Source organism: Poecilia reticulata, linkage group LG16, assembly GCF_000633615.1.
Source record: "Poecilia reticulata strain Guanapo linkage group LG16, Guppy_female_1.0+MT, whole genome shotgun sequence".
In the NCBI taxonomy this organism is placed as follows: domain Eukaryota; kingdom Metazoa; phylum Chordata; class Actinopteri; order Cyprinodontiformes; family Poeciliidae; genus Poecilia; species Poecilia reticulata.
Window position 1 is genome coordinate 18,452,094 of NC_024346.1, and position 23,457 is coordinate 18,475,550.

The 23,457-nt window shown below is 35.6% G+C and overlaps 1 protein-coding gene and 1 long non-coding RNA gene across 2 annotated transcripts; both read left to right on the forward strand.

Annotated features, from left to right (window-relative positions):
* Window positions 1-329: 329 nt before the first annotated feature.
* LOC108167019 (uncharacterized) lies at window positions 330-943 on the forward strand. The gene is made up of 2 exons (XR_001777410.1): window positions 330-419; window positions 628-943. It is a non-coding gene; the product is annotated as an uncharacterized LOC108167019 (long non-coding RNA).
* Window positions 944-3,452: 2,509 nt separating this feature from the next.
* Window positions 3,453-22,913, forward strand: c4b (complement C4B (Chido/Rodgers blood group)). The gene is made up of 41 exons (XM_008432456.1): window positions 3,453-3,561; window positions 3,818-4,001; window positions 4,089-4,266; window positions 4,353-4,423; window positions 4,504-4,589; window positions 4,671-4,753; window positions 4,893-4,980; window positions 5,708-5,816; window positions 5,900-6,032; window positions 6,918-7,030; window positions 7,156-7,305; window positions 7,387-7,557; window positions 7,680-7,871; window positions 8,117-8,260; window positions 8,357-8,480; window positions 10,342-10,413; window positions 10,501-10,716; window positions 10,813-10,927; window positions 11,072-11,142; window positions 11,237-11,376; window positions 11,477-11,692; window positions 11,772-11,823; window positions 11,907-11,996; window positions 12,077-12,283; window positions 12,846-12,921; window positions 15,099-15,291; window positions 15,382-15,477; window positions 15,870-16,032; window positions 16,388-16,572; window positions 16,693-16,854; window positions 16,935-16,994; window positions 17,076-17,166; window positions 17,239-17,410; window positions 19,359-19,449; window positions 20,357-20,431; window positions 20,507-20,609; window positions 20,683-20,772; window positions 21,796-21,900; window positions 22,142-22,225; window positions 22,328-22,460; window positions 22,534-22,913. The coding sequence occupies exons 1-41, from the start codon at window positions 3,497-3,499 to the stop codon at window positions 22,673-22,675; spliced, it is 5,091 nt and encodes a 1,696-aa protein (XP_008430678.1). The 5' UTR covers window positions 3,453-3,496; the 3' UTR covers window positions 22,676-22,913.
* Window positions 22,914-23,457: the final 544 nt, after the last annotated feature.

Consider the following 23,457-nt stretch of genomic DNA (forward strand, 5'->3'; position numbering starts at 1 on the left):
TCTGTGGTTGCTCAATAATAATAGTGGGAAAAGTTGAAAGTTATAAATAATTAAATTAATTAGTACAAGAAAAATATCCCAAAAATCATAGAATCTCCTTAAATTAATATAACCCACCTTTCTTTATACTCTCCCTCTGAGTCTGCCCCTCTCCCTGTTTTTTCCTTCTGTTGCTCTCAATGTTAATTGAAGAACAGCAGATTGTCTCCATTGAACCCCCGTCTCTTAGGAAACCCCAGTCCTGCATGAAATGAGATGGCTAGTAGGGAAGTGATAGAAAAGAAGGCACTGAAAGGCAAACTGAACAAGCAGCCGCTGAGGATGGCCGCAGGACAGACAGCAGACCAATTCAATACAGAGTCCAGTATTTAAATGTCTTCTGGCTTTGGACTATTATCCCTGCATTGTTAATAGAAAATGTAAGTATTGGATTTTTGAAAAAAAAAAACGTTTCTCTATGAAGTTGTAAATTAATAATACTGTTAAATTTTAAAATCCTGCCTCTGTTTATTTTTGAACAAAGCAAACTATTATGGATTGTGCTTTTTAAATGCCAAAAAGAAACCTTTAAAAATGCACAGATATTTGATAATAATTTCATTTCCACATCTGTCTCAATTTCGTCAGCTATCTGGCAAAGTGGAACAACTCTGACGTTCTTCCTGTTCATCCTTAGTTTGACAGGGAGTCTGGTGTTGATTGTCCAAACGCAATTCTTGTACTGCTGCTCCAAATCCAGGAGTTGTGGATGGACATCATGCTCCCCTCTCCCAGCGACTTCCCTGCTCATCCACAGCACTGACGCAGACATCAACACGCATTCAAATTGATGGATTATGTCTATTGTATTATCAGAACCTGAAATGTTCTTGCTGAAGAGGTTTGCAGTGCCAATTCCTGGATTTATATTGTAATAAAATAGCAGGTAAACTGTCAAGAATAATCATGGCTTGAAATGTTTGTTTAATTTATTTTTTTACACTTTGGAGCAAGCTTCTCTGTATTTTTATTGATGCTTTCACTGTCCCCACTTGAGGACATTTAGAACACATGATTGCTTTGTTTTTAGTCTAAAACAAAATGTTGTGGGTAACTTTGAAGAATTAAGACATTATCTAAGGTGTAGAGTATATAGCCTTGAGATATCAAATCTCAACAAGAATGTGTTTACAACACAGGCATGGACATATAAGTTGAGGCCAATATGTTCATCTGCAACAATAGGGGAATTTGTTCTTTTACTTGAAGTGTCAAGAACAAAAACAAAAACTTTTTTTTTTCTTTTTACTTAACAAGCACTCAGGTGCAGAACTCCTACAGCAGCTTTTGTAGTTGATCGATACTGCGCAAGAAACAACATCTGTTCTGAAGACATGGCAAGAACTAACTGAATAAATTCTCATAGAAGGGCTGCTAGAACAGAGTAATGTCTTTTTTTTTTTCGCAGCTCATGAACAGAGAACAACTTACTCTGTTGTGGCAGAGAGAAAGAGAGCAGTATTGCAAAATGTCCCAGCAAAGTTTGTACTGGAGGTTTCATATTTCATATGATCAGCATTAAAGTTTCATGCTTTAAGACTATAGTTAAAAAAGTCACTTTTGGTTATTTCACTGGAACACGTCTCAAGTTGATTTGGTTCTGGTTAGTGTTGGGCTACGTACAGGTATATCTAAGAAAGTTCAATATTTTTTTGTTATTTCAAAAAGTGAAGCGTGCAACTACTTTGCACATAGAGTAAAACATCTTAAAGTTTGTATTCTTTTGCAATTTGGGTTCTCTTTATATTATGGATAATGAAAATCCCAAATAGAGTATCCCAGAAAACTACAATGCTACGTAAGAGTAATAAAATATTACATTTTAACATCAGGCTTTGAAATGTCATACTTCTTAAAAATATGTTCATTTCCACACATTCAATAATTAATTGGGCCTTTTGCATGAATTACCGAATCGGGGAAAAGTGGCACAGGAACATCAGTTTACATTTACTGCTGAGGTGTAATGTCAACCCAAGTATCTTTGAAGGTCTTCAGGTCATCTGCATTGTTGGGTCTGGTGTCTCTCATCTTCCTTGTTAAAACATCCCATAGATTCTCTGTAGGGTTGAGGTCAGGCCAGCATGGTGTTTACCAAGCCTAATAACAACATGGTCAACATATGTACCAGCTTTTGGTGCGTATGGCAGCGTGGGCAGGTGTGGGCAAATGGAAAATGTTATCAGCTCTCCAAAAATCTTGTGAATAGAAGCATGAACTAATTTAAAGTTCCCTGGTAGATGGATGTGTTTACTGTAGAATATAGAAAACACAGTGGACTAAAACCAGCAGATCACATGGCACCCTATTAAAATAACATGGATTCTGTGCCTCTATTCTTCCTACAGACTCTGGATTGATTTCCAAATGAAATGTAACCATGACTTTCATCTGAAAAGTGGACTTTAGGCAGCTGATTGTCAGTCCAATTCTTTTCTTGTTATTCCAGATAAGACGTATCTGATGTTGCAGATTCGGGTGTGGCTTCACATGAGCGATGAGACGTTTGTAGCCCCTGTGTGGAGTACTGCTCTGCAACTGTCTTAACACATTAATTGCTTGTACTTAATTGTCTAGGAAGAGAGTCTGTGTGTACGTAGTTGATTATCCTGTCCATCTTTGTGTTGCTTTGTAATGGACTAGTGAGGAATCCAGGGTGTTTCCTACCTTATGCCAAATGACTGCTGGAGACAAGCACCAGACCCATCAGTAGTGCTGCAATGATAAACAGATGTAAACTATAAAAGAATGTATGAAGAGGGCAGAGATAGGGTTGCAATAACAGCAAATAGCACAAAACTTCAATAGTGTGAATGATTTGCGATGGATACAATTTCACATTTTATTAGTTATAGTAAAATATATAACTGCTAAATGCATTAGCTGTAGCTAGAAATTTCAGATAAACTTCTTCTTGACTCCTGTTAAAACAACACTTCATTTTTTTTTTTTACTCATGCACAAATAGCACTTGATTTCTTGTAAATCACATGATTTGGGGTAAATTTGGTTCACTTGCAATGACCAATGAGAGGAGGGTTACACATTGTGAAACCTAAGTAAACACTTTTCCCACTGAGAGCCAAAGAGTGATATAACCCATCTTCAAAGCCAGACAATCCACTTATCTTTTGCAATATGTGCTACAGAATGATTTTTCTTTCTAATGAATATGAATGCAGAAACCAAAGTGTGGTATAGGCAACTTTCCCTTTACCTTCTTATTCATATAATATTTTTCTGTAATTATTAACTGCCTATTAATATGATCAAGAATAGACAGCTATCTGAGTGGTACGTTTCTTCAGAAGACATTTCAAAGTTTTCTCAGAAAGGAAGAAAAGGTTGAGAGCAATGTGAGAGAGCCAGTGATTGAGAAATAAAGGGGTGGGACACCTATAAAACCACAGTTATGCCAGAGCCTCTGTCAGAGCAGAAAGAGTAACAGAGCTGCAAAATGAAGTGGTCTCTGATTTCACTGCTTCTCTTGATCTCAATACTGAAGGACACATTGGGCCAGAGGTAAATGAAATTATAATTATCTATTTGTATGCAATATTATTATGCCAATTGTTGTTCACAATTAATCTGAACAATAATTCCATAATAGCCTTTGCATGTAACTTTTTGTCTGTGAAATATTGTCTAAATACTATTATTTTTAAAATGTTAAATATGTTGCACTACAATTGTTTATCAGCATGCATTGAATGCAGGCGATGCAAAGGATGCCATTAAAGGATACAACAAAATCTAAACCTCTTCAATTTGTGCACAGATTCTTCATCTCAGCCCCCAGTGTCTTTCATGTGGGTGTCAAAGAGAAAGTGCTTGTCCAGATGGAAGGTAAATACCTCAACAAACCTGTGAGTGTGTACCTGGAAGAGCAAGGGAAGCTTATGTCTGAAAAGAAAGAGACACAATGTAGAACAGAGGAGGACATGAACATTGTTGAGCTAATGGTATGAACATTTATTTACATTCAAAAGATGTATTCTGGAAGAAAAATAATTGTATTTACCAAGTTTGTTTTCTTTGCATATTTATAGATAGACAGAGACAAATGGTCACAAAGCAAGAGACGATATTCAGAAAGACCATACCTTGATCTTGTGGCAGAGGTCCTCGATGACCGTACAAGGAAAATAACAAAGGTCCTGGTTTCAAACCACAGGGGATATATCTTCATACAAACTGATCAGCCAATGTACAACCCAACACAGAAAGGTAAAAAAACAATTACTTTGAAAAATCATCAACAACATAGTATAGTCAAGAAGTTTGGCATTTCTTATTTTCTATTTTATTTTCAGTGAACTACAGGATTTTCACTCTTAATCACATGTTTAGACCACATGAAGGAACTGTCTACATATCAGTGTTTGTGAGTAGATGTGTTTGACCCTCAAAACTCAAAACAAAAAATATTTTATACTAAAAATGTATGCACTTTGCTTGGAACAGAATGCTGCCGGAAACAAAATAATGAATACCTTGAAGAGAACAGATGGGATTCTCAAAGGCAGTTTCCCAATACCGAGTGTCTCTGAGTATGTTTAAAGATAAACTGTGAAACCTGCATTGACATGGAAACAGAATCAACTGAAGTAATTAGAAGATTCTTTTTGTAGATCGGGCACATTCAAGATCACGGCACACTATGAGGATGATGAAGCGAAGGCTGCTGTACGAGAGTTCAAAGTTCAAAAGTTTGGTAAGACAAATCTTATCAAGAAATGTATCTCAGAGTAATTCACAAAAATATTTTTGTTATATTTAAAAAATTCAACATGATATAAAATGATAAAAAAAACAACCTTTTGAAACGTCACATTGTTTGGTCCTATTTACAGTTTTACCGAGCTTTGAAGTGAGCATTGAAACAGAACGACGTTACATTTTGTTGAGTGATCAAGAGTTTAACTTCACCATTTCAGCGATGTAAGTGCCAATTATTGTGAATTTGCTCCTGCAGAAGGTTATCTTTTGAAATCAAATGGTCTTTGTCAATAATATTATGACTTCCACACTCAGGATCTGACCTTTCACCCACACTTCACCCTTCGGACCAAGCATTTTCTAAAGTTCTTCAACAAAACTTGATTGAGCTCAAATGATTTTTTTTTTTTATCCCACTGATGATTTTCCTGACTCTGCAGGGTTATGATCAGAAACTGTAAGAATGAATGTAAATACAAATCACAGTGACACTTAAGGAGCATTTTATTCTACTCTAGTCAGAAACTCTTGAAATAAGCTATTAGTAGAACATAAAAGAAAAGTTAAAAATTATTATTTTGTTTAATTGAGTGCATGTGAATCTGCTTATTTGTGGAGTATTGTGTGAAACATTGAATTAGAGGAGGCTGTTTTCAGTCATTGAGTTACTTTTATCAATAAATGTAGTTTAAAATGGAATTATTTTATATGTTTTCAGCTGTACAGTCTTCTCCTTTGAGAGGAGGAGTCACAGATGGACTGACTGACTGTTGCTGTTGGATGTGTCTGCTATCTATGTCATCCAACAGCAAATCTAATTGACAAGTGGAGACAATAAACGTTTTGGCCTAACCATATTCTAGGCATTTAAAACATGTCTAATACAAATACAAAATGCACTAATGATGCATTTTGTATTTATGCAGACTCTCTGTGCTCTGTTTTCCAGGTATTCATATGGTGAAAGAGTCAAAGGTGCTTTCCACTGCCAGTTTGGTTACATGACAAAAGGTCAAAAAGCACCTCACATCATCAGGGGTCTGGAAAAGACTGGTTCGGTGAGGAAAACACTTTCTATTTACAGTTTCTGCTTTTGCACGTTCGAGATGTGGGGAAATAACAATAAAAATTGTTTTCACAGGTCACAGATGGAAGAGGAAGAGCTACTCTTCGGCTAAAAGACATTGATTGGACACAGCTGAACCGAACCCTCTCTGACTTGCAGAACAGTGGATCTCAGCTTTACGTGGGAGTATTTGTCACCAACATTCAAAGTAAAAACCCCCTCAGTGTCCTACATCCAACACCTTTTACACTCAGTTCCAAAAGTCTTCCTGTTGTTATGTAACTAAAGAATGAGTGTGGAGATTATAATTACCAAATGGAAAATTGTTTCCTGTGTGTCTAACACTAATTCATTTATTGTGGTTGTTATTTTAAAGATACTTTATCATCCATTACTGCAACCAGTGACTCGAATACATTGGATTAATATTATTTGTGCAATAAACACAAGTAATAGGAAATAAAAATAAGATGTCAAGATATCTTAGAAAATATCACAGTGAAATTGAAGAAAAAAATATGTTTGCGAAGTAATTTTTAAAATAACATTTTATTAGCACAAAGGCAGAGTAAAAATTGCATCTTTCAATTTTACATATGAATTATCAGGTTATAGCGACATTTAAATCACAAGTGCAAGATAAATATCAGATTCAACACTGAAAAAGCTTTTTTTTTTAACTTAGATACACTATATTCAGTTTTCATAGGTTTTAGCACAGAAAGCAACAACTACGTCCCTAATTCCAATGAAGTTGGGACATCTTGTAAAACATAAAAATAAGGATACAATGATTCGCAAATCCTTTCCAAGCTTTATTCAATTGAATACACTACAAAGACAATATATATAATGTTCAAACAGATAAACATTGTGTTTGTGATGGAGCATATGTTGTGCTTTTAATGTAGTCTAGGTTAGATTAAATTATTAGAGTAGTTGGAGGGAGTATTTTGTTTTTAAGGCTTTACATTTTGTTATTAAACTATGAATCTATTTGAGTATTTTGTCTGATACTTGTTGATATATTGAAGATCAGTGTGTACATACGTGCAGAAAAAAGTGACGTTACTGTGTGAATTTATTTATTTAGATGGTGAAGTACAAGAGGAAAAACTTTACCTTCCCATCTTTCCTCATAAATACAGCATAGACCTGTCTCGAACTCGGTCGTATTTCATTCCTGGATATCCTGTTGAAGTGGTGGTGAGTTGGAGAGAGACAAAAGTTTAACATTTTAATTACAATACAACATGCCATTCCCCTTATGACTATTCTATTTTTATCAATTTGTTTCTTTATGGTCATTCTGCACCCCTTTTCTTATATAGGGGACTGTTCGACACCCTGACGGCACCCCTGTGGTTGGTGTGTCAGTAACTATTTCCATAGCAAACCAACAGGCTTCAGACGTCACTAATGAGTACGGGGGAGTGTATTCTGCCTTTAATTTTAATCCTACCTCTTCGGTTAGAGTTGATGTAAGCATTTACAAACTCAGTTACAAGAACTACCATTTATTCTAATCATTTTGATGCTCATTAAGCCTCTGTCTCTTATAGGTTTCTGCAGGTGATCTTCAAAGGAGCAAAATGATTAAACCTGCTTCATCACCAACAGAAAGTTATCTTTACATATCATTTACCAACAAGGTTTACCATGTGGGTGAGGTCCTATCTCTAACATTTTTCACATCAACTGTACCAAACCCTGGTGGATACATTTATTACATGGTGAGAAACTTAGACTTTGACATGTAGTATAAAAAGAAAAATAACCTATAAAAATAAAAATAACCATTTTTGTCAGTGTATGACATTTTTGATAATTTATCATTTAATTGCATGTGTTGCAGGTTTTGAGCCGTGGGATGATAATAACAAAAGGTTCACATCGCTATGGTACGCGCACTGCAGGCAGTGTGACGATAACGGCTGATATGGTTCCATCTTTCCGTCTGATTGGTTACTATCACGGCAACAATGGTGACATCATTGCCGACTCTGTGTGGGTCGATGTCAGGGATGAATGCGAGATAAAAGTCACAGTGAGTACACAGAACGGATAAGAATCCAGAGAGACAGCTAGCAAACAGAACATCAACCCAGTTTATGCCATTTCAGGGCATTTGATGATTTCTATACAATAGACTTACATTAATTGTGAGAAATGTTTGACAAGTAATTGTTGGAAGTTCATAAACTGAAGACTTGAGTTTATGTGAAGTATATATGATTTATAAGTTTGTATGTAAAGTATGATGAAACAAACAATATCTCTACTTCCCCTTAGGTTCAACATAACAGACAGCCTATACCAGGGAGACACATTAACCTGGACATAGATTTGCATGGCCAGACAGCTAAAGTGGCTTTGCTAGCCGTGGATAAGGCACTCTATGGTCTCAAAGCTGATAATAAATTGACAGCCAAACAGGTAATACACACTGCAGACAAGTTTTTATTATTATTATTATTATTATTGGAATTCTTAGAAATAGAAATTCAATTTTTTTTTTTTTTACTTTTGCAGATGTTTTCTACCATGGCTTCATATGATCTTGGTTGTGCCTATAGTGGAGGCTCTGACCCAGCAGAAGTGTTCATTGATGCTGGCCTTTCTTTTATTTCTCAGGCCAAATCACCATGGAGGCAAGGTAAGAAAGTAGATAATTCCCATTGAAGTGGCATCTTATATGTTCTTTATTGCAATCTACCCTGGTGGCTTTGAATAGGCCTTCTATTGAATTTCAAAACTTTCTCTTTTATCAATCTTTGCTATATATAGTTTATGGAATTTGACTTGAGAAATTCAATTTGAAAAACTAAATTGTTTTTTACTGATTGTGTCTCAAACTTCTGTCAAGAGAATCTGGCCTGAGCAGGTTACACAAATAAGTTTGAAAGAATTGTGAAAAATCGAAAGTCCCGCATATTGGATTCTGGCTGATTTAGAAGCCATAAGATTCTGATGTCCAACAGAATTGTTCTTCCTCTGTACTCTCAATTAATATTTAGCCTAGTCTTTAATTTATTTATTTGAATATATTTTGTTTGAATATATTATAATAAAGTTTGTTGAACAATGATTTAAACATTTATTGCTGTTTTAAATCCAATACGCAGATTTTAAACCTCATATACAAAGAAAGGACATGTAGTTCATCTAGGGGGAACTCTGACCTTTTTGTAAAATCTCAATGTTTCCTTTTTGGATTCAGCCAGACTTATGAGTACTTGATTTGACAGGTCTGGTAGTCATCAGTTTCTAGTGTGGTTACTGAAACTGTTTGGTTAATAATAGTCCATAACAGAAGCAGTTTTATGAATTCATATGTAGAGCCATGTTGATTTGAAAAGCATTTTCCTTTTAATAAATAATATCTCACTTAAAAACTACACTTGGGGATATATATATATAGCTCAAGGTTGGTCAGATTTATGAACGCTAATTTTGGCCAGCCATTTTCTAGCTCCCTCCTCAAGCACTCGGAGGTTCACTTCACTACAGTCGGTAACGCAATAAAAACACCGGGATGAAGTTTGTTTTGGTCTGTGGCCTGCAAAGATGGCACCGAGCGACTGGACCTAAATGCCCGACGTCTGATGCAGTGATGTTGGTTCCAAAGCTCTATTGGCCAATAGTAGACAGAGAAGGCAGCTCTCCTCATTAACATAACGATGCAGCAGAAAAACAGCAAACGGAAAAACAGCAAGCAGAAAATGGAGAAGCAAAACAAGGCAAAGCAAAATATCTATTTTCTTCACAGAAACTCATGTGTAAGGAAAAGGTAAAACTAAATATATATTTATGCTTTTATTTCTTATCAAAAATATATATTTATGCTTTTAATTCCTATCAAAAATATATATTTCGTCTTTTATTTATATATGTATTCTTTTATTTTTTATTATGTCGGATATATATTCTTTTATTTATATATTTCTTCTTTTATTACTTATTATGTCGGATATATATTTATTCTTGTATTTATATATTTATTATTTTATTTATATATGTCGGATATATATTTATTCTTTTATTTATATATTTATTCTTTTATTTCTTATTATGTCGGTTTTGGTCCTCCGCAGTAGAGTCGTGCGCTGACGACAAGGCAAGTAAACAGTTGTTTACATACAGTACCTTACGTACCACTAGGTGGCGCCTGCGGACCACCAGTGGTCCAGGGACCACAGTTTGAGAAAGACTGACTTAGAACTGTAAAAAAACAGATCCTTTGAAAGAAAGTTACCACATATATTTTGGTCCGCACTCTACTGCGATTGTTGCGTCAACATTGGACAGAAGTGAACCAGAGTTCATTTTAAATAGACTTATCACCTTGGGTGGGAAAACACCCTAAGGTGATAAAGATCTGGTTTGGTACATTCAAACCTTGCACCTTGCTTCTGTTTTGGGAAATTCTAATATTTATTTTTACTAAATAAAGATGTAACATGACTTTTCATTCATACTTTGTATATTGATCATATTTTAACAATATTTTTGTGCAGCTTTTGGGTGTGGATCACAAAATGTGAGATCAAGGCGTGCCGTGGACCTTCAAGAAGAAAAGAGGAAAATGGGTAAAATTTAAGGCCAAACCTTTTTGCTTTGATAATATTACAATAAGTGTTGTAACAATACTAAATATATATTATTTTCTTTCCCAGCATTAGAGTTTGAAGATGCTGAGCTGAAAATATGCTGTACACATGCATTTTCTCACATTCCTATGACTGAAAGTACATGTGAGACCAGATCGCGGAGGGTCCTTCTAGTGAAAAAGAATCAGATGTGTGCAGCTGCTTTCTTAAAGTGCTGCCTTGCAGCTGAGAAACTGAGGAAAAAAAAGATGCGAGAGGATCTTCAGATTGGACTTGGAAGGAGTAAGATGATACCCTGTTTTGAATTAAAGGAAGTGACATTTCCCAGATATAATTTAGAATCTTGATACAAATATTGCACTTTTTTCTTGCCTCTAGCTGCAACAACAGCTGACATTGAAGAGTTCTTTTTGGATACTGCTAATCAGTATATTAGACATTTTTTCCCCCCAAGCTTTGAATTCAGAGAGTTTTTGGTAACTGGAAAGAAAAGGTAAGACGGCATAATACTGGATTGTATATATAGTGGTTTATTACATCCACTGTTGCAATCCACTGCATCTAATAATGCCAAAACATTTTTAGAAACGACTGTTAAAAATGTATTTTAAAGTATAAGTTGCTGAAAATGTTTCAGGCACTTTTTGACGCTCCCTGACTCTATCACCACGTGGGAAATTCAAGTAGTCACTTTATCTTCAGAAACAGGTAAGAGAGCAGACTGTCAAAACAAGACTTTCTTTCATTATAGCTTTTAAATATTTGAAAAAACAAACTCATATCCTTGCTTTATTCATGTCAGGCCTGTGTGTTGTCAAGCCATATGAGCTCAGGGCTTTCAAAGAGTCATTTGTGTCTCTGAGGCTGCCCTACTCAGTGAAAAGGTTTGAACAACTGTCCATTTCACCTGTTATCTACAACTATGGTGAAAACGATTTACAGGTAAATAAGTTATATAGAATAATTGTTTCAGAAAACCGTTTACTCAAAATATTTAGAAGGAAATTGACATTGCTCTACTTTTGCACATGCATTTGTACAGGCTGCAGTACATATGGAACAAACTGAAGGCCTCTGCTCCCCTGCTTCCGCCACCACCACCTCCTTCACTGAAATCACTGTAAAGAACCACTCTTCTCAGTTTGTTCACTTTTCAGTTGTCCCCATGGTAACTGGTCCTATACCAATTAAAATACGTCTATATGACATTGGAAGGGAGAGCGGAATAGATGCATTGGAGAAAAACTTAAACGTAAAGGTAAGAGGTTAAGAGTTCTGCTAAATAATGATTTCCAATATCACATAGTAATCGGTTTCTCTGCTTAATTTTGTTGAAGACTGAGGGATTAGAGCAGAGAGAAGAAAAAACAGAAGTATTTTATTTAGATGGTGAGTTTTGGTTATTTCTTAGCGATTCTTGTTTGGTTGTTGTAAAAGTTTTTGTTTTTAAGCACACGTCTTTGTCATAACAGGGCGAAGCTCACGGACTATACATCTTGATGGAGCTTTGCCAGACAACACAGTCCCCGACTCCAACTCCAATATATTTGTTTCAATGGAAGGTGGGTTGCAGTTGGGCTCAGATTTACAACTCAGCTCAGAAATTATAAGCGTCTAAATCTTTCACTGCTCTCATCAACAGGGAATGGATTTGGGGGATCACATGTTAAGAATCTTCTCTCTCCAGAAATAGTTTCAAGGCTCATTGTACTACCCAATGGGTGCCTTGAACAGACAATGGTGAGACTAGCACCAACAACTTTAGCCATCCGCTACCTTGACCTGAGTGACCAGTGGTTTGACCTAAAGGCTGGCGCCCGAGATGAAGCCTTTGATAAAATTGAATTTGGTATGAAAACACCACACAGCTATTTACGCAGTATCACTGTTTGTGATGAATCTGCAGAAATCAATGTACGAATGAAGTTATTTTCTTGTAGCAACCTCCTTATGTATAGGGATGAGGAGATCTGTTACACTTAAATAGTATACCCTCTAGTTTTTTAAAGAGTGGCTAAGGCAATACCTTGGGGTTATTTTATTAATTTTATTTCAGGAAAACATGAAGTCATGGATTTAATATTAAATGACCATAGACAATCTACCTTTAAGCTGGTTAGATCTAACGACAATAATATTTTACTTCCCTTTGTTTCATAGTAATTGTGAGACTGCCATTTTGGGTGGAAGCAATGATTTCTTAGCATTATAGACTCCTCGGTATAAACGTATCTAGGGTAAAGGTTGGTCAAGATACAAGAAATTGTGATTAAAATGAAAATAATGGAGTGGAATCATAGTTTATTTTAAGATGTTTTCCCATCTTTATGAGAGTTGCAAGTAAACATGATGGGTTCAATGGCATTGCTTTTCTTACTTATGTAGAACTTAAATGGTTCAATCATTTTCAGGCTATATAAAAATTTTAACATACAAGAAACCTGATGGATCCTATGGAGCATGGTCATCTGTGCCTTCAAGTAACTGGTGAGTAATTATTCTAGATCGCTTCTATGAGTATGGGAGTTACTTATTTTCATGACAAATAATTTCTAAACCTTTTTCACCTTGGGTGTAATATTTATCCTGTGAATTTAACTGAAAAACAGTTTGTAGGGGAAAATTTATGAATTAATGACGGAATAGTGAAACAAAAATTTGTAAACCATTTATGCACATTCATTAACTACAGTCCATCAGCCTCATTCTTCTTGACTTGTTAATACTAACACACTTTTGCAAAGGATCTTCAGATTAGTAAGATCAGTCCTTCATACTCTCACACTCAAATAAGATGTATTTTGGAAGAGATTTTTCTTGATCCTTTTTGGTCAGCTTATATCTTGGACTATGCTGGAACTTTGTTTCAACTGAAGAAAAGAACCAAGAAGTCAGACAGCTATGGATGTTTTCTTAAATTTGATAAATGGCATACAATTGTTTGATTAGCTGCACAGCAGTAGTACTGTTGCCTTGCAGCAAGAAGGTCCTGTGTTCGATTCCTGGCCTGTTGTCTTTCTCCCTGTGCATGCATAGGTTCTCTCCGGGTGCTCTGGCTTCCTTCTACGATCCAAAAACATGACTGTTACATTGATTGGTCTGTCTAAATTCTCCTGTGAGTGTGTGTGTGGTTGTTTGTCCTGTTTGTCTCTGTGTGGCCCTGCAATGCACTGGTGACATGTCCAGGGTGTTTTTGCAATGCATTTATAGATACTTGTGTTCACACACTTGGTTTCATATATTCTGACATTTCTGTAGAATAGTCTACTCCAGATTTAAAAAGTATAGGTGTTGTAGTTTTGGAATAGGTGTTGTCCAAAAGAGACACTAATATATCCCTTGACTGGAATTTTTCCCCATTCTTGGTATTCAGTTTGTTCTTTATGGTAAATTTATGTTGTGCCTCTAACCCTGATTTTTTACATGTTCCCTGCTCCTCTCATACCATCTCTTTCTCTCTTTCTCAGCTTACCTGCCTGGTCTCTCCTCACAGTTGTACTCTGTTTCCAATCAGTTACCTCATCTTTGTCAGGAATCAAGTCTCTTCTGCAGGGGTGTCCAAAGTCGGTCCTCGAGGGCCGGCATCCTGCATGTTTTAGTTCTCTCCTTGGTTTTACACACGTGCATCAAATGATGGCTCATCAGAAGGCTTAAGCAGAAAACTGACTTCCTGAGGAGATTGTTCACTAGGGAGAGAATTAAAACATGCAGGCTGCCGGCCCTCGAAGACACCCCTGCTCTTCTGTATCTTCACTGCTAGTAGAGTCTAACATTAACTTTATGACACCTGGTTTTTGTTGTTTTTGCCACTCCAATGCCGTGGCTCTCTGTCTTTTCCTTTGTTAAGCTCCTGTTAATGCTTCTTCACCTATCGCTGTCTCCACACTCTTAAAAAGTGTATTTGGGCTGTAGTTTATGTTATGGACTTATTTACATTAATCTCACTTATTTTGTTTGGTTTAGTGATGACAATTTATTTTTTTATGTTGAATTACAATTTTTTTTAACTTAAGGAAACTTTTTACTTTGACTTAACTTGAATCAATAAAGTTCAATGTTGCGTTTGTATACAACTGATATCGTGATACAAGCTTGACAAGGGACAGATCCTCTACCAACCAGCATGCTGGTGGTGCAGGGCTAAAGCACAACCCAAGGAGGCCCTAGTCCTTGACGCGGCCGTCACAGGTTTGACTCCAGGCCTGAAGATCTTTGCTTCATATTTTCCCCTTCTTTGATTACTCGCTTCCTGAAAAGCTGCCTGAGCCAAAAAAGAAGATCCTTTCTTAGTTTGGTTCTTTATTTGAAGAAAACTAAATATTATGAGTAAGACTGACTTCAATTTGTCAAGTTAAACCAACTTATTAAGTTACGTTGGCTAAACTTAATTGAATTACTTGTTACTAATTGAACTCAATGAAGTTGGTTCAACAATTTTTATTTTTTCAGTGTGCAAGACCTGCATCTTGGGCCCAATTATCTCCAAAAATGATGACACCCCAACATATCTGCCTTTCAGTTATTTTTACAATGTAAATGTGATATGTTTGAGGTTATTTATCAACATGTCAGTTTTTTTGGTCTTTAAAACTTAGAATTTTACCAAAAGTCTGTAAACTTTTAAAAACCAATTCTTAATAATTTTTGTGCCTCATTTTCCTAAGGGTGACTGCGCTTGTTGTAAAAATTCTGTCACTGGTGGCAGAGCGTCAAACAGATGGTCATGGAGAGCGGGGTCGAGTGCTCAAAGTTGTACCAGAAGAAGAAATTCACCACTCTGTCAGATACTTGATGTCAGTACAGCAGAGCGATGGCTCATTCAGAGATCCAGAACCTGTGTTACACAGACATGTCCTGGTAAGGCACATTGGAGTGTATACATATTTGACAAAACTGCAATTCAATAAAAACTAGTTCAAGTGAAAGATATAGCTTTCCTTTATATAGAAAGGGAAAGACCAAGATGCCGCCATGACTGCGTTCATCACTCTTGCATTGATCCGGTCCCTTCCATTTCATACAGTTGAAGATCGAAATAAAGTGGTGAGATTTCAAAGTTCGATTTTTTTTTTTTTATCTTTAAGAATCAAATTAAAAATATAACATACTATAAAGCTGGTCTTATGACAACATGTCCGTCTATTATGCTTGACTGTATCTTTGTTGATTTTTACATTTTTAGACCAAATGTATTTTGTCTATTGTCTTCAATATTTTAACAAATCCTTGTCAGTCTTGCCAGAAGCACTTTTGCTAACACTTGCTAACACAATCATGAAAACTCCTTTAGCTTCATGACAGGGGTTATGTCACGTTGTCATGTTTATGACAATGTCATGTCATGTCATACGGCATGACACTGTCATAAGTTTATATATATATATGTTTTGTTTTTTGTTTATTTAAAAAAAGTACAACTTTTTACTTTTTAACAGGAAGCAACCATAAGAAAGGCAACGACATATCTCTCGTCACAGCTTGAAGAGCTGAGCCATACTTATGCAGTGGCTATAACAGCGTATTGCCTATCAGTCGACCAGCCAAAGGAGAACAATCAACTTCGTGCCTGGGAGAAACTTCAATCAATGGTTAAAACAGGCATGTGTAATCAAACGGATGCTGAGCAGGGGATATATCAAATTAATTGTTTGATATAACTTGTTTTGTGCTCTTTTATATATAGACAACATCTGAGGTTGAAAAAGATATGAAAATTATATAATGTTTTCTGACTCTGAGTCAGACTAAACCTTTCTTGCTCAAAGTAACTTAGAATTTCCAAAATGTCTTCTTTTTGCCATATATATGACAATAATACTGCCGTGCCCCCCACTCCCTCAACCAATGGATTTTTAGCTACTGCAACCTGGTATTCAGAGTACTTTTGATATGCATTGAACATGTAACTATTTATTGTTGCTTTTTTCTTTGTATCCTTTTTTTTTAAAAAAAGACGAGAATGGTTGCTATATGTGGACAAATAGCACCGGTCCAGAAAGACAGAAGGCCGTCACAATTGAGACAACAGCCTACGCTCTCCTTGCTGCAGTGAAAAATAACAACACTCATTGGGCAAACCTAACAGCCTGCTGGTTAGTCCGCCATGAAAACTATTTGGGGGGCTACCGGTCAACTCAGGTAACAGTCCTCTTTTTTTGGAGACTGTAGTTTTTGATATTTTTGTTGTCATATGTTATACAATAATCAGAAAAAGCAGGACAAGTTAAAGATAACTTAACAGGGTTTCTCTCTGGCCAGGACACCATCATGGCGCTGGAGGCCTTGTCAGAATATGAACTATCAAAGACTACTCCTCGTTCTATCATAGATGTTACAGCAGAGTTCACAGTCTCAGGAAAAAATGACATTATTGAGCTTCAACTGAAAAATGTAAAAGAAAAGGTGGAAAAAGACCTCCAGGTATTAAAGAGTATTTTTCCACACAATGGGAAAGGAACATGTCTTTCTCAAGTAATTTTTGTTCTTATCTTTCCTTTTAGAAACTCAGTGGGAAAAACATTACAATAGAGTTGAGGGGGCAAGGAAATATCAAGCTGAAAGTGAGCTGCTTTCATTTCCTCTTTCTGTATTTCATGACTGACACCTATAGACTTTACAGTAAATCTCCTACTCTATTGCAGACTGTGAAGGCTTACCATCTCTTGGACTCAGAGGAGGATTGTTCCAGACTTAATATCAGTGTTAAAGTGGAGGGAAAAGTCAAATACACTGGTAAGCCTTTTAATAATACTTTTAACAGAAATCAATAACACTTTTTGCTTACCAACATCTCTGTGTTTGCAGAAAAGATCATAGAAAATTATGACTACTACGACGACTATGATGCTACTGAGGGAAAGCAGACCAGAGAAGCACAATCAGCGATTGACCGGTTTGATGCTCTCACACGAAGCAGAAGAGATCTTGAAAATGATGTAAATTCAGACAGCATTGTTACTTACACTGTCTGTGTCAGGTTAGTTGATAATCCACTGTAGACACGGTACTGTGAAAGGAACTTGACCTATTATAGGATTCTGTTTTTAGCTTTCTTTCACACATAAATGTTCCAAATGAAGCAATTTCAGAAAAACAATAACCGTAGTAAATACAATAAGCAGTTTTCAAATGATGACTTCATTTATTAGAGAAAAAGCTATTCAAGACAGCTTCAACTTCAAAATAATTGGCTCCTAAACCTATGAAGGCCACAACAACAATTAAACCTTTGAATCAATTACTGATGTTGTCGATGTGAAAGAAATTTGACTCAACTTTTTGTTCTAATTATTTTAGACCAGTATTTCTCAACCTTTTTCGGGCCAGCGCCCCCCTAACCTTTAACCACGTCCCTCATCGCCCCCCACCAAAGAATTTGCAGGCTACTTTGCACTGACCATTATTTTATCATTAGTATTACTATCACTATTGTAGATGTTTTGATTTTTATGCTTGTTTCTGAATTTATCATCAAAAATTATTTCCCAGAGAACAAAAAAGTCATGGGAATAGAAATTATTTTCACAGGTGTCTACGAAAAATGCAATGAACATTCAAGTTAAAATTGGTAGGCCTAACAGCAGCCAGTAAGTGTAAAAAATATTCGTATTTTGTGCCATTTTCTAGTTGTTAAACCTTGCACAAAATGAGCAGATAAAAGATATACAACATGCCAGTTTAAACTTTGAACTATTTGCAAAACGACTGAGCTCTGCAACATTAAAACATGGATAGAACATTAACTACATTAATCATAGCTCTTCTTCTCTTCAGTGTTTCTGTCGGTTTCTGGTGGTGCAGCTCTGTGCTGCCTTCAGGAGAACGGGACATCAGAGCATCATCCATAAAACTTCACCACATGGCATTTATTGTGCAAACCAGAGCTTTCAGTGGAAAAACAAAAGTTCCAGGTCATTTTAATGCCATACAAATACAGTATAGGACAGAAACATGGATTATATCTTTATATAGACCTGTCTATTGATTTATAGATTAATAGTTTTATTGGACAGAAATTACAAGGAACAAATCTGGTTCTTAATCAAATCCTAATGAGTCAAATTGAAAGTATCATGGAGTCATCAGCCTCATGACAATAAACCCAGACATGAAAAATAATATTAAAGAAATAAATATATCAAATCTAATTAAAAACATAAATAAGTGATTGATCAGTTCTTTACTGTTATGGTCTGTAACATATATTTATTCTCAGTACTAGATGTGGTCTCAACAAACCCATAACACTTCAACAATATTATTTTACCTTTTATCTGGAAATAGTGTATTTTTATTCTTGCCATACAGTCCTCAGTATTAATTATTGCTCGAAAGGTCTTGCCATACCAGTTTATTCCTCTGTATTTACTTTGGTTTCTTAGTTTATTCTTGCATTTTGTTCTTCATTCATTTCCATTTAGTTTCATTTGATTAGTATTATCCTTTCTTGGTTTATTGCTATGTCCACTTTAGTTTCTTTCCTGTTGCTACATTTATTTTATCTTTTATTTTTTCTGGCTTCCTCCCTAAATTGTCCATAGGTACGAGCATGACTCTCTGTGGCTGTTTGCCACCTCCAGTCACTTGCCAAACAGTTATGGTCCAAGTTTATTTGGACAGCTTTTGTAAAAAATATATATTCATTTGGAAACATGAATATTGTCATATATTCATATGAACCAGAGGAACAACCATATGTAGTTCCTCTGGTTGTCTTGAATGATAGTAAACTTTGTTTGATTATGACATTTAACTGTGACAGTAAAATAAAAACCTTAAATATTCCGCTAGGGGTCAAATATGTTTTCTCAGAACAATTTCCTTCTTAGAAAACAGAATTTGCAATAGCAAAAGAAGAAAAGGTAAACACACATAATTTGATTGATTTTGTTTGTTTGTTTGTTTGTTTGTTTTTCTTCTCATAGTTATAACCCAAATAACCCTCTCACTGGAATGGGCATTGCAGACATCACATTACTTAGTGGATTTGAGGTGAAAGTTGAAGATCTGGAAAGGGTTTGTTGTTCTACTTCCTCTTCAAAGCTCATTTGACAATGTAAAGGATCATTTTATATGTGACTCAGCCAGGCATGTCTTAATAATTGTTTCCAGAAATGTTGTGCCGGTCTTTCTTCAGGGGATGTAAACGTCTTACTGTAAATGTAAAATGCTGAACTATACAGATGTGTTGGATGATACATGTTTTGAAAAACAATAAGAATAAAACTACCTGCAAATTATTTACTAACTTTCAATACATGTTAGCAACATGTTAGCAATTAGGAGATTTTAGAGACCAGTGACTTGGTTAATCTGCAATTAAAATTCCCCCTATGTCTCCATAATTACAAACTCAATCACAAGATATAACAGTAACACTTTACTTGGAGGGGGTGCATAAGACTGACATGACACTGTCATAAATATGACATAACACCTTCATGAACATGAACAAGTCTTTATCAATGTTTGTGGTTGTTGTCAGGAAGAGTAATTCAGTAAATAATGACAATTTTAAAGCAAAGTTACCACTTTTAATGGACTTTTAATGTAATTTTTAAAGAAACTTTGCATTAAAAGTGTTATTTGCTGAATGACACTTCATGACAACTGTCATAAAAATTCATATCTATTCCTTTATGCTCATAACATAATAGGTGTTATGTCATGACAGTGTCATGGCAGTCTTATGCACACCCCTTCAAATAAAGTGTTACCAATATTACACAGAAAAATCAAATTGTGTTCAGTGTAATAAAGTTCAAACCAGTTACTGTCTCATAGAAAACTACTTTCCAATCATCTACTGCTCTCATGTATTTAAATTCTTATTTAATTTAGACCAAAACATTTTATCCAGTAGTTACCCCGAATAAATGTTTTGTCTATTTTCTCAGAGTTGATTTTTTTTTTTCCATCTCAGCTTAAAGAACCCCCAGAGCAATACATTAGTCATTATGAGCTGTCATCTGGAAGATTGCTGATGTACTTCAATGAGGTGCGGTTAAAATTGAGTTAAAATTAGGATATTTCGGATGTCCAGTAGTAACATGGGTTTTCTCTTTGTCTCCAGATGTATGAAGCCAGGGAATGTGTGAGCTTTACTGCTACTCAGATGGTGCCAATTGGCCTTTTGCAGCCTGCCCCAGCTGTCTTCTATGACTACTATGAACCTGGTAGTATATTCTTTTCTATTTTACATAACCGCTTAATGTCACCCATGTTGAATTTATTATTTTTGTTTTGCAGATATAAAGTGCACCGTGTTCTACTCTCCTTCACGAAGAAGCAAGTTGGTCTCCACCTTGTGCTCAGAGGATGTTTGCCAGTGTGCAGAAAGTAGGCACTCGCTTCAAAAATATGTACACATACAGTATCTAACCATATTCATACTGATTTACCTTTTCCATGTTATACAAACACAACCATTATTTAATTGAATTTGCATGTATTTGACCAACATGCAGTACTGCACAACTGTGTAATAGAAGGATCACTTTGATATGTTTTGCTGCTCTGGCCCCTCAGGTTTGGGTGGAAATCCTACTCTTTTTGGGCTTGGGATATCGCTTAATAACCTAAACCTGCTTTAAATCTTTCCACAATTTTCTCTTTGACCTATCTGCTGCGTTCCTCAACCTTTATGAGTCTGGGGATTTTTTTTGCTACTGTCCTCCAATGTCCTCTGAGGCTTTCACAGGACAGCTTCCATTAATACAGATTATCTTACATACATGCAGATTTTCTTTATTCACACATTTGATGCCATTGGACGCATAGATCATTGGCATGAACAGGAATAATTAGAAATGCATAAAATCCCTTTTTCTTTTTCTTTCTAAAATAATGTGAAAATGAATTATCACTATTTTCAAACCTCAGTTTTTACTATCAGACAATTTTTTTATTAACAAAAAAATATTTTTGTACTTAAACATGAATTGCAGAATCATAATCACTTCTGAACTGATATGAAAAAAGGCATCTTAAAATCAGACCTGGTGACTGTTATGTTTATGTGGGTAAAAAAAAGTGCTGGAATAAAGGAGTTCCTCTGTCTAATTGGTTTAGCTGGACACTGTCGCCTGGACTTTAACTATAATTTCTGAACAACCAACATGAAATAAAAATGATCAGACAGCACATGTACTGACTCTTAAAGTCCACAAGCACTTTTTGTGCATCTGTGACCTGGGACAGGTTTTTAGCACCACATTTTGCCTGTTTTTCTGTTTTGCTCCATTAAGAAAGTACATTTACGTATGTGTCTTAGAATTTGAGAAAAAGACATTTGGACCCATGTTACTTCTGTTAAGCATGTTTCACTTATGGATTGCAAATGTCATTGTGTGCTTTCTCTAGGACCCTGTCATAAAATACAAGAGACCTTCAAATCTAACCGAGCCAAAAACATAAGAAAGAATACTCGTTTTGAATATGCATGCTTCTCCCCCCGAGTGGATTATGGTAAGTAATTTCTAAAAGAATTTACTATTCTGCGAGGATATTGTTGGCAAATAACTCTAAGGATTTGCTGTATTTTTATCATTTTTATATCTATTGAGAGACACAATCCAATAAATAAAAAAAGTCATGTGCTACTAAATCATGTACTACTTCAAATAAAACCGTGATAGGTATGTTTAATTTAAAAATCTATCATCCATAACAGACTATTCAGATTTGTATTTGTGTGTCTTTATACCAGCTTACATTTTAGAAGTCCAGAATATTTCTGTTAAGAGCAACTTTGAGCTGTACAGCAGTAAAGTCGTCGACATCCTCAAATATCGTAAGTGACCAACCAAAGCAACCAGGGGAGGTTGAAATAGAGGTTTTTAAATTCTTTTTGGGCTTTTTTATGGTTAGAAATATATATTTTTTTGTTTACCAGATGGAGACCTGCGTGTGACAATCAACAGTGTTCGGGTGTTTGCCAAAAGGCTTCAGTGCAAAGGCCAGCTAGAATTAGGAAGACAGTATCTGATTATGGGCAAAGATGGATCCACTAAGGACTTAACTGGAAAGTAAGTAACATAAGTTTTATTAACAAAAATACAGTTTTAAATACACTGTAACTGTTTTTTTCTGTCTTTGTAGCATGCAGTATCTGTTGGAATCAAACACCTGGGTGGAAAATAAACCTCTAGATACTGACTGCAAAAAATCTGCAAACACACGTACTTGTAATGAGTTCAATGAATTTATTGACGAGTACAAAACCGATGGCTGCAGACAGTAAATGTGACTCATGAATCTGTTAACCTTTACTACAATTTACACCTTACAACTGATGGATAAGTTGCCTTCTGTAGCATAAAAAATATATCACAAAATTAAAAGTAATAATCACACTGAAAGTAAATTACTTGCTAGAGCGCCACTTTATTTTTTCCAGTTAATGCATTGTTTTTATTTCCTCATGTTGGAGTCACATGATATGTAGCTGAAATAAACAGGACTTCTTGTTGGGAAAAAAATGTGTTGGGCATTGCTTGTACATTTCAAAATTTACCAAGACTTTAAATTATTCAACTCTTACTGCAGTTTCAAGAGAACTGTCTAAAATGTTTCAAAGAAGACAGAAAAGGTCCTGGTCAAATTCACAAGTTTAAAGTCAAAAGTACAGAATCTATGCTGGCTGAAATTGGCAGCAAGAGGAAGTAATCAAAAGCTGTCACCAGTTTAAGGAGCCAGGTGGACAAAAACCCAAAGTGGTTTTCTGGTGACACTAAAGAATGAAGAATCTGCTGAAAAAACAACATGCCTACAGTGATACTCCTAGTCATCACTCTAATTTATAGCTCCCTCTGAAGATTCATTGTCTGATTCAAGTGTGGACTCTGGCTGAGCCTCTCCAAAACACTGACATTAATTTCAATCTGAACAAGCCTGCTGGTTAAATTTAACGAAGGTTTTAAGATGAAATCTGCAATTGTTTTGAATATTTCTGGGCTCCATGGTGCTAAGGTGGCCATATTTGTGGCCTGACTTGAACTCTAGCGAAAGTCTCCGCTACAAGTT

Coding starts and splice junctions, on each gene's coding strand:
- c4b (XM_008432456.1), top strand. CDS start 3,497: ATGAAGTGGTCTCTGATTTCACTGCTTCTCTTGATCTCAATACTGAAG. Junction 3,562..3,817: donor AAGGACACATTGGGCCAGAG/GTAAATGAAATT, acceptor ATTTGTGCACAG/ATTCTTCATCTCAGCCCCCA. Junction 12,922..15,098: donor TCTGTGCCTTCAAGTAACTG/GTGAGTAATTAT, acceptor CATTTTCCTAAG/GGTGACTGCGCTTGTTGTAA.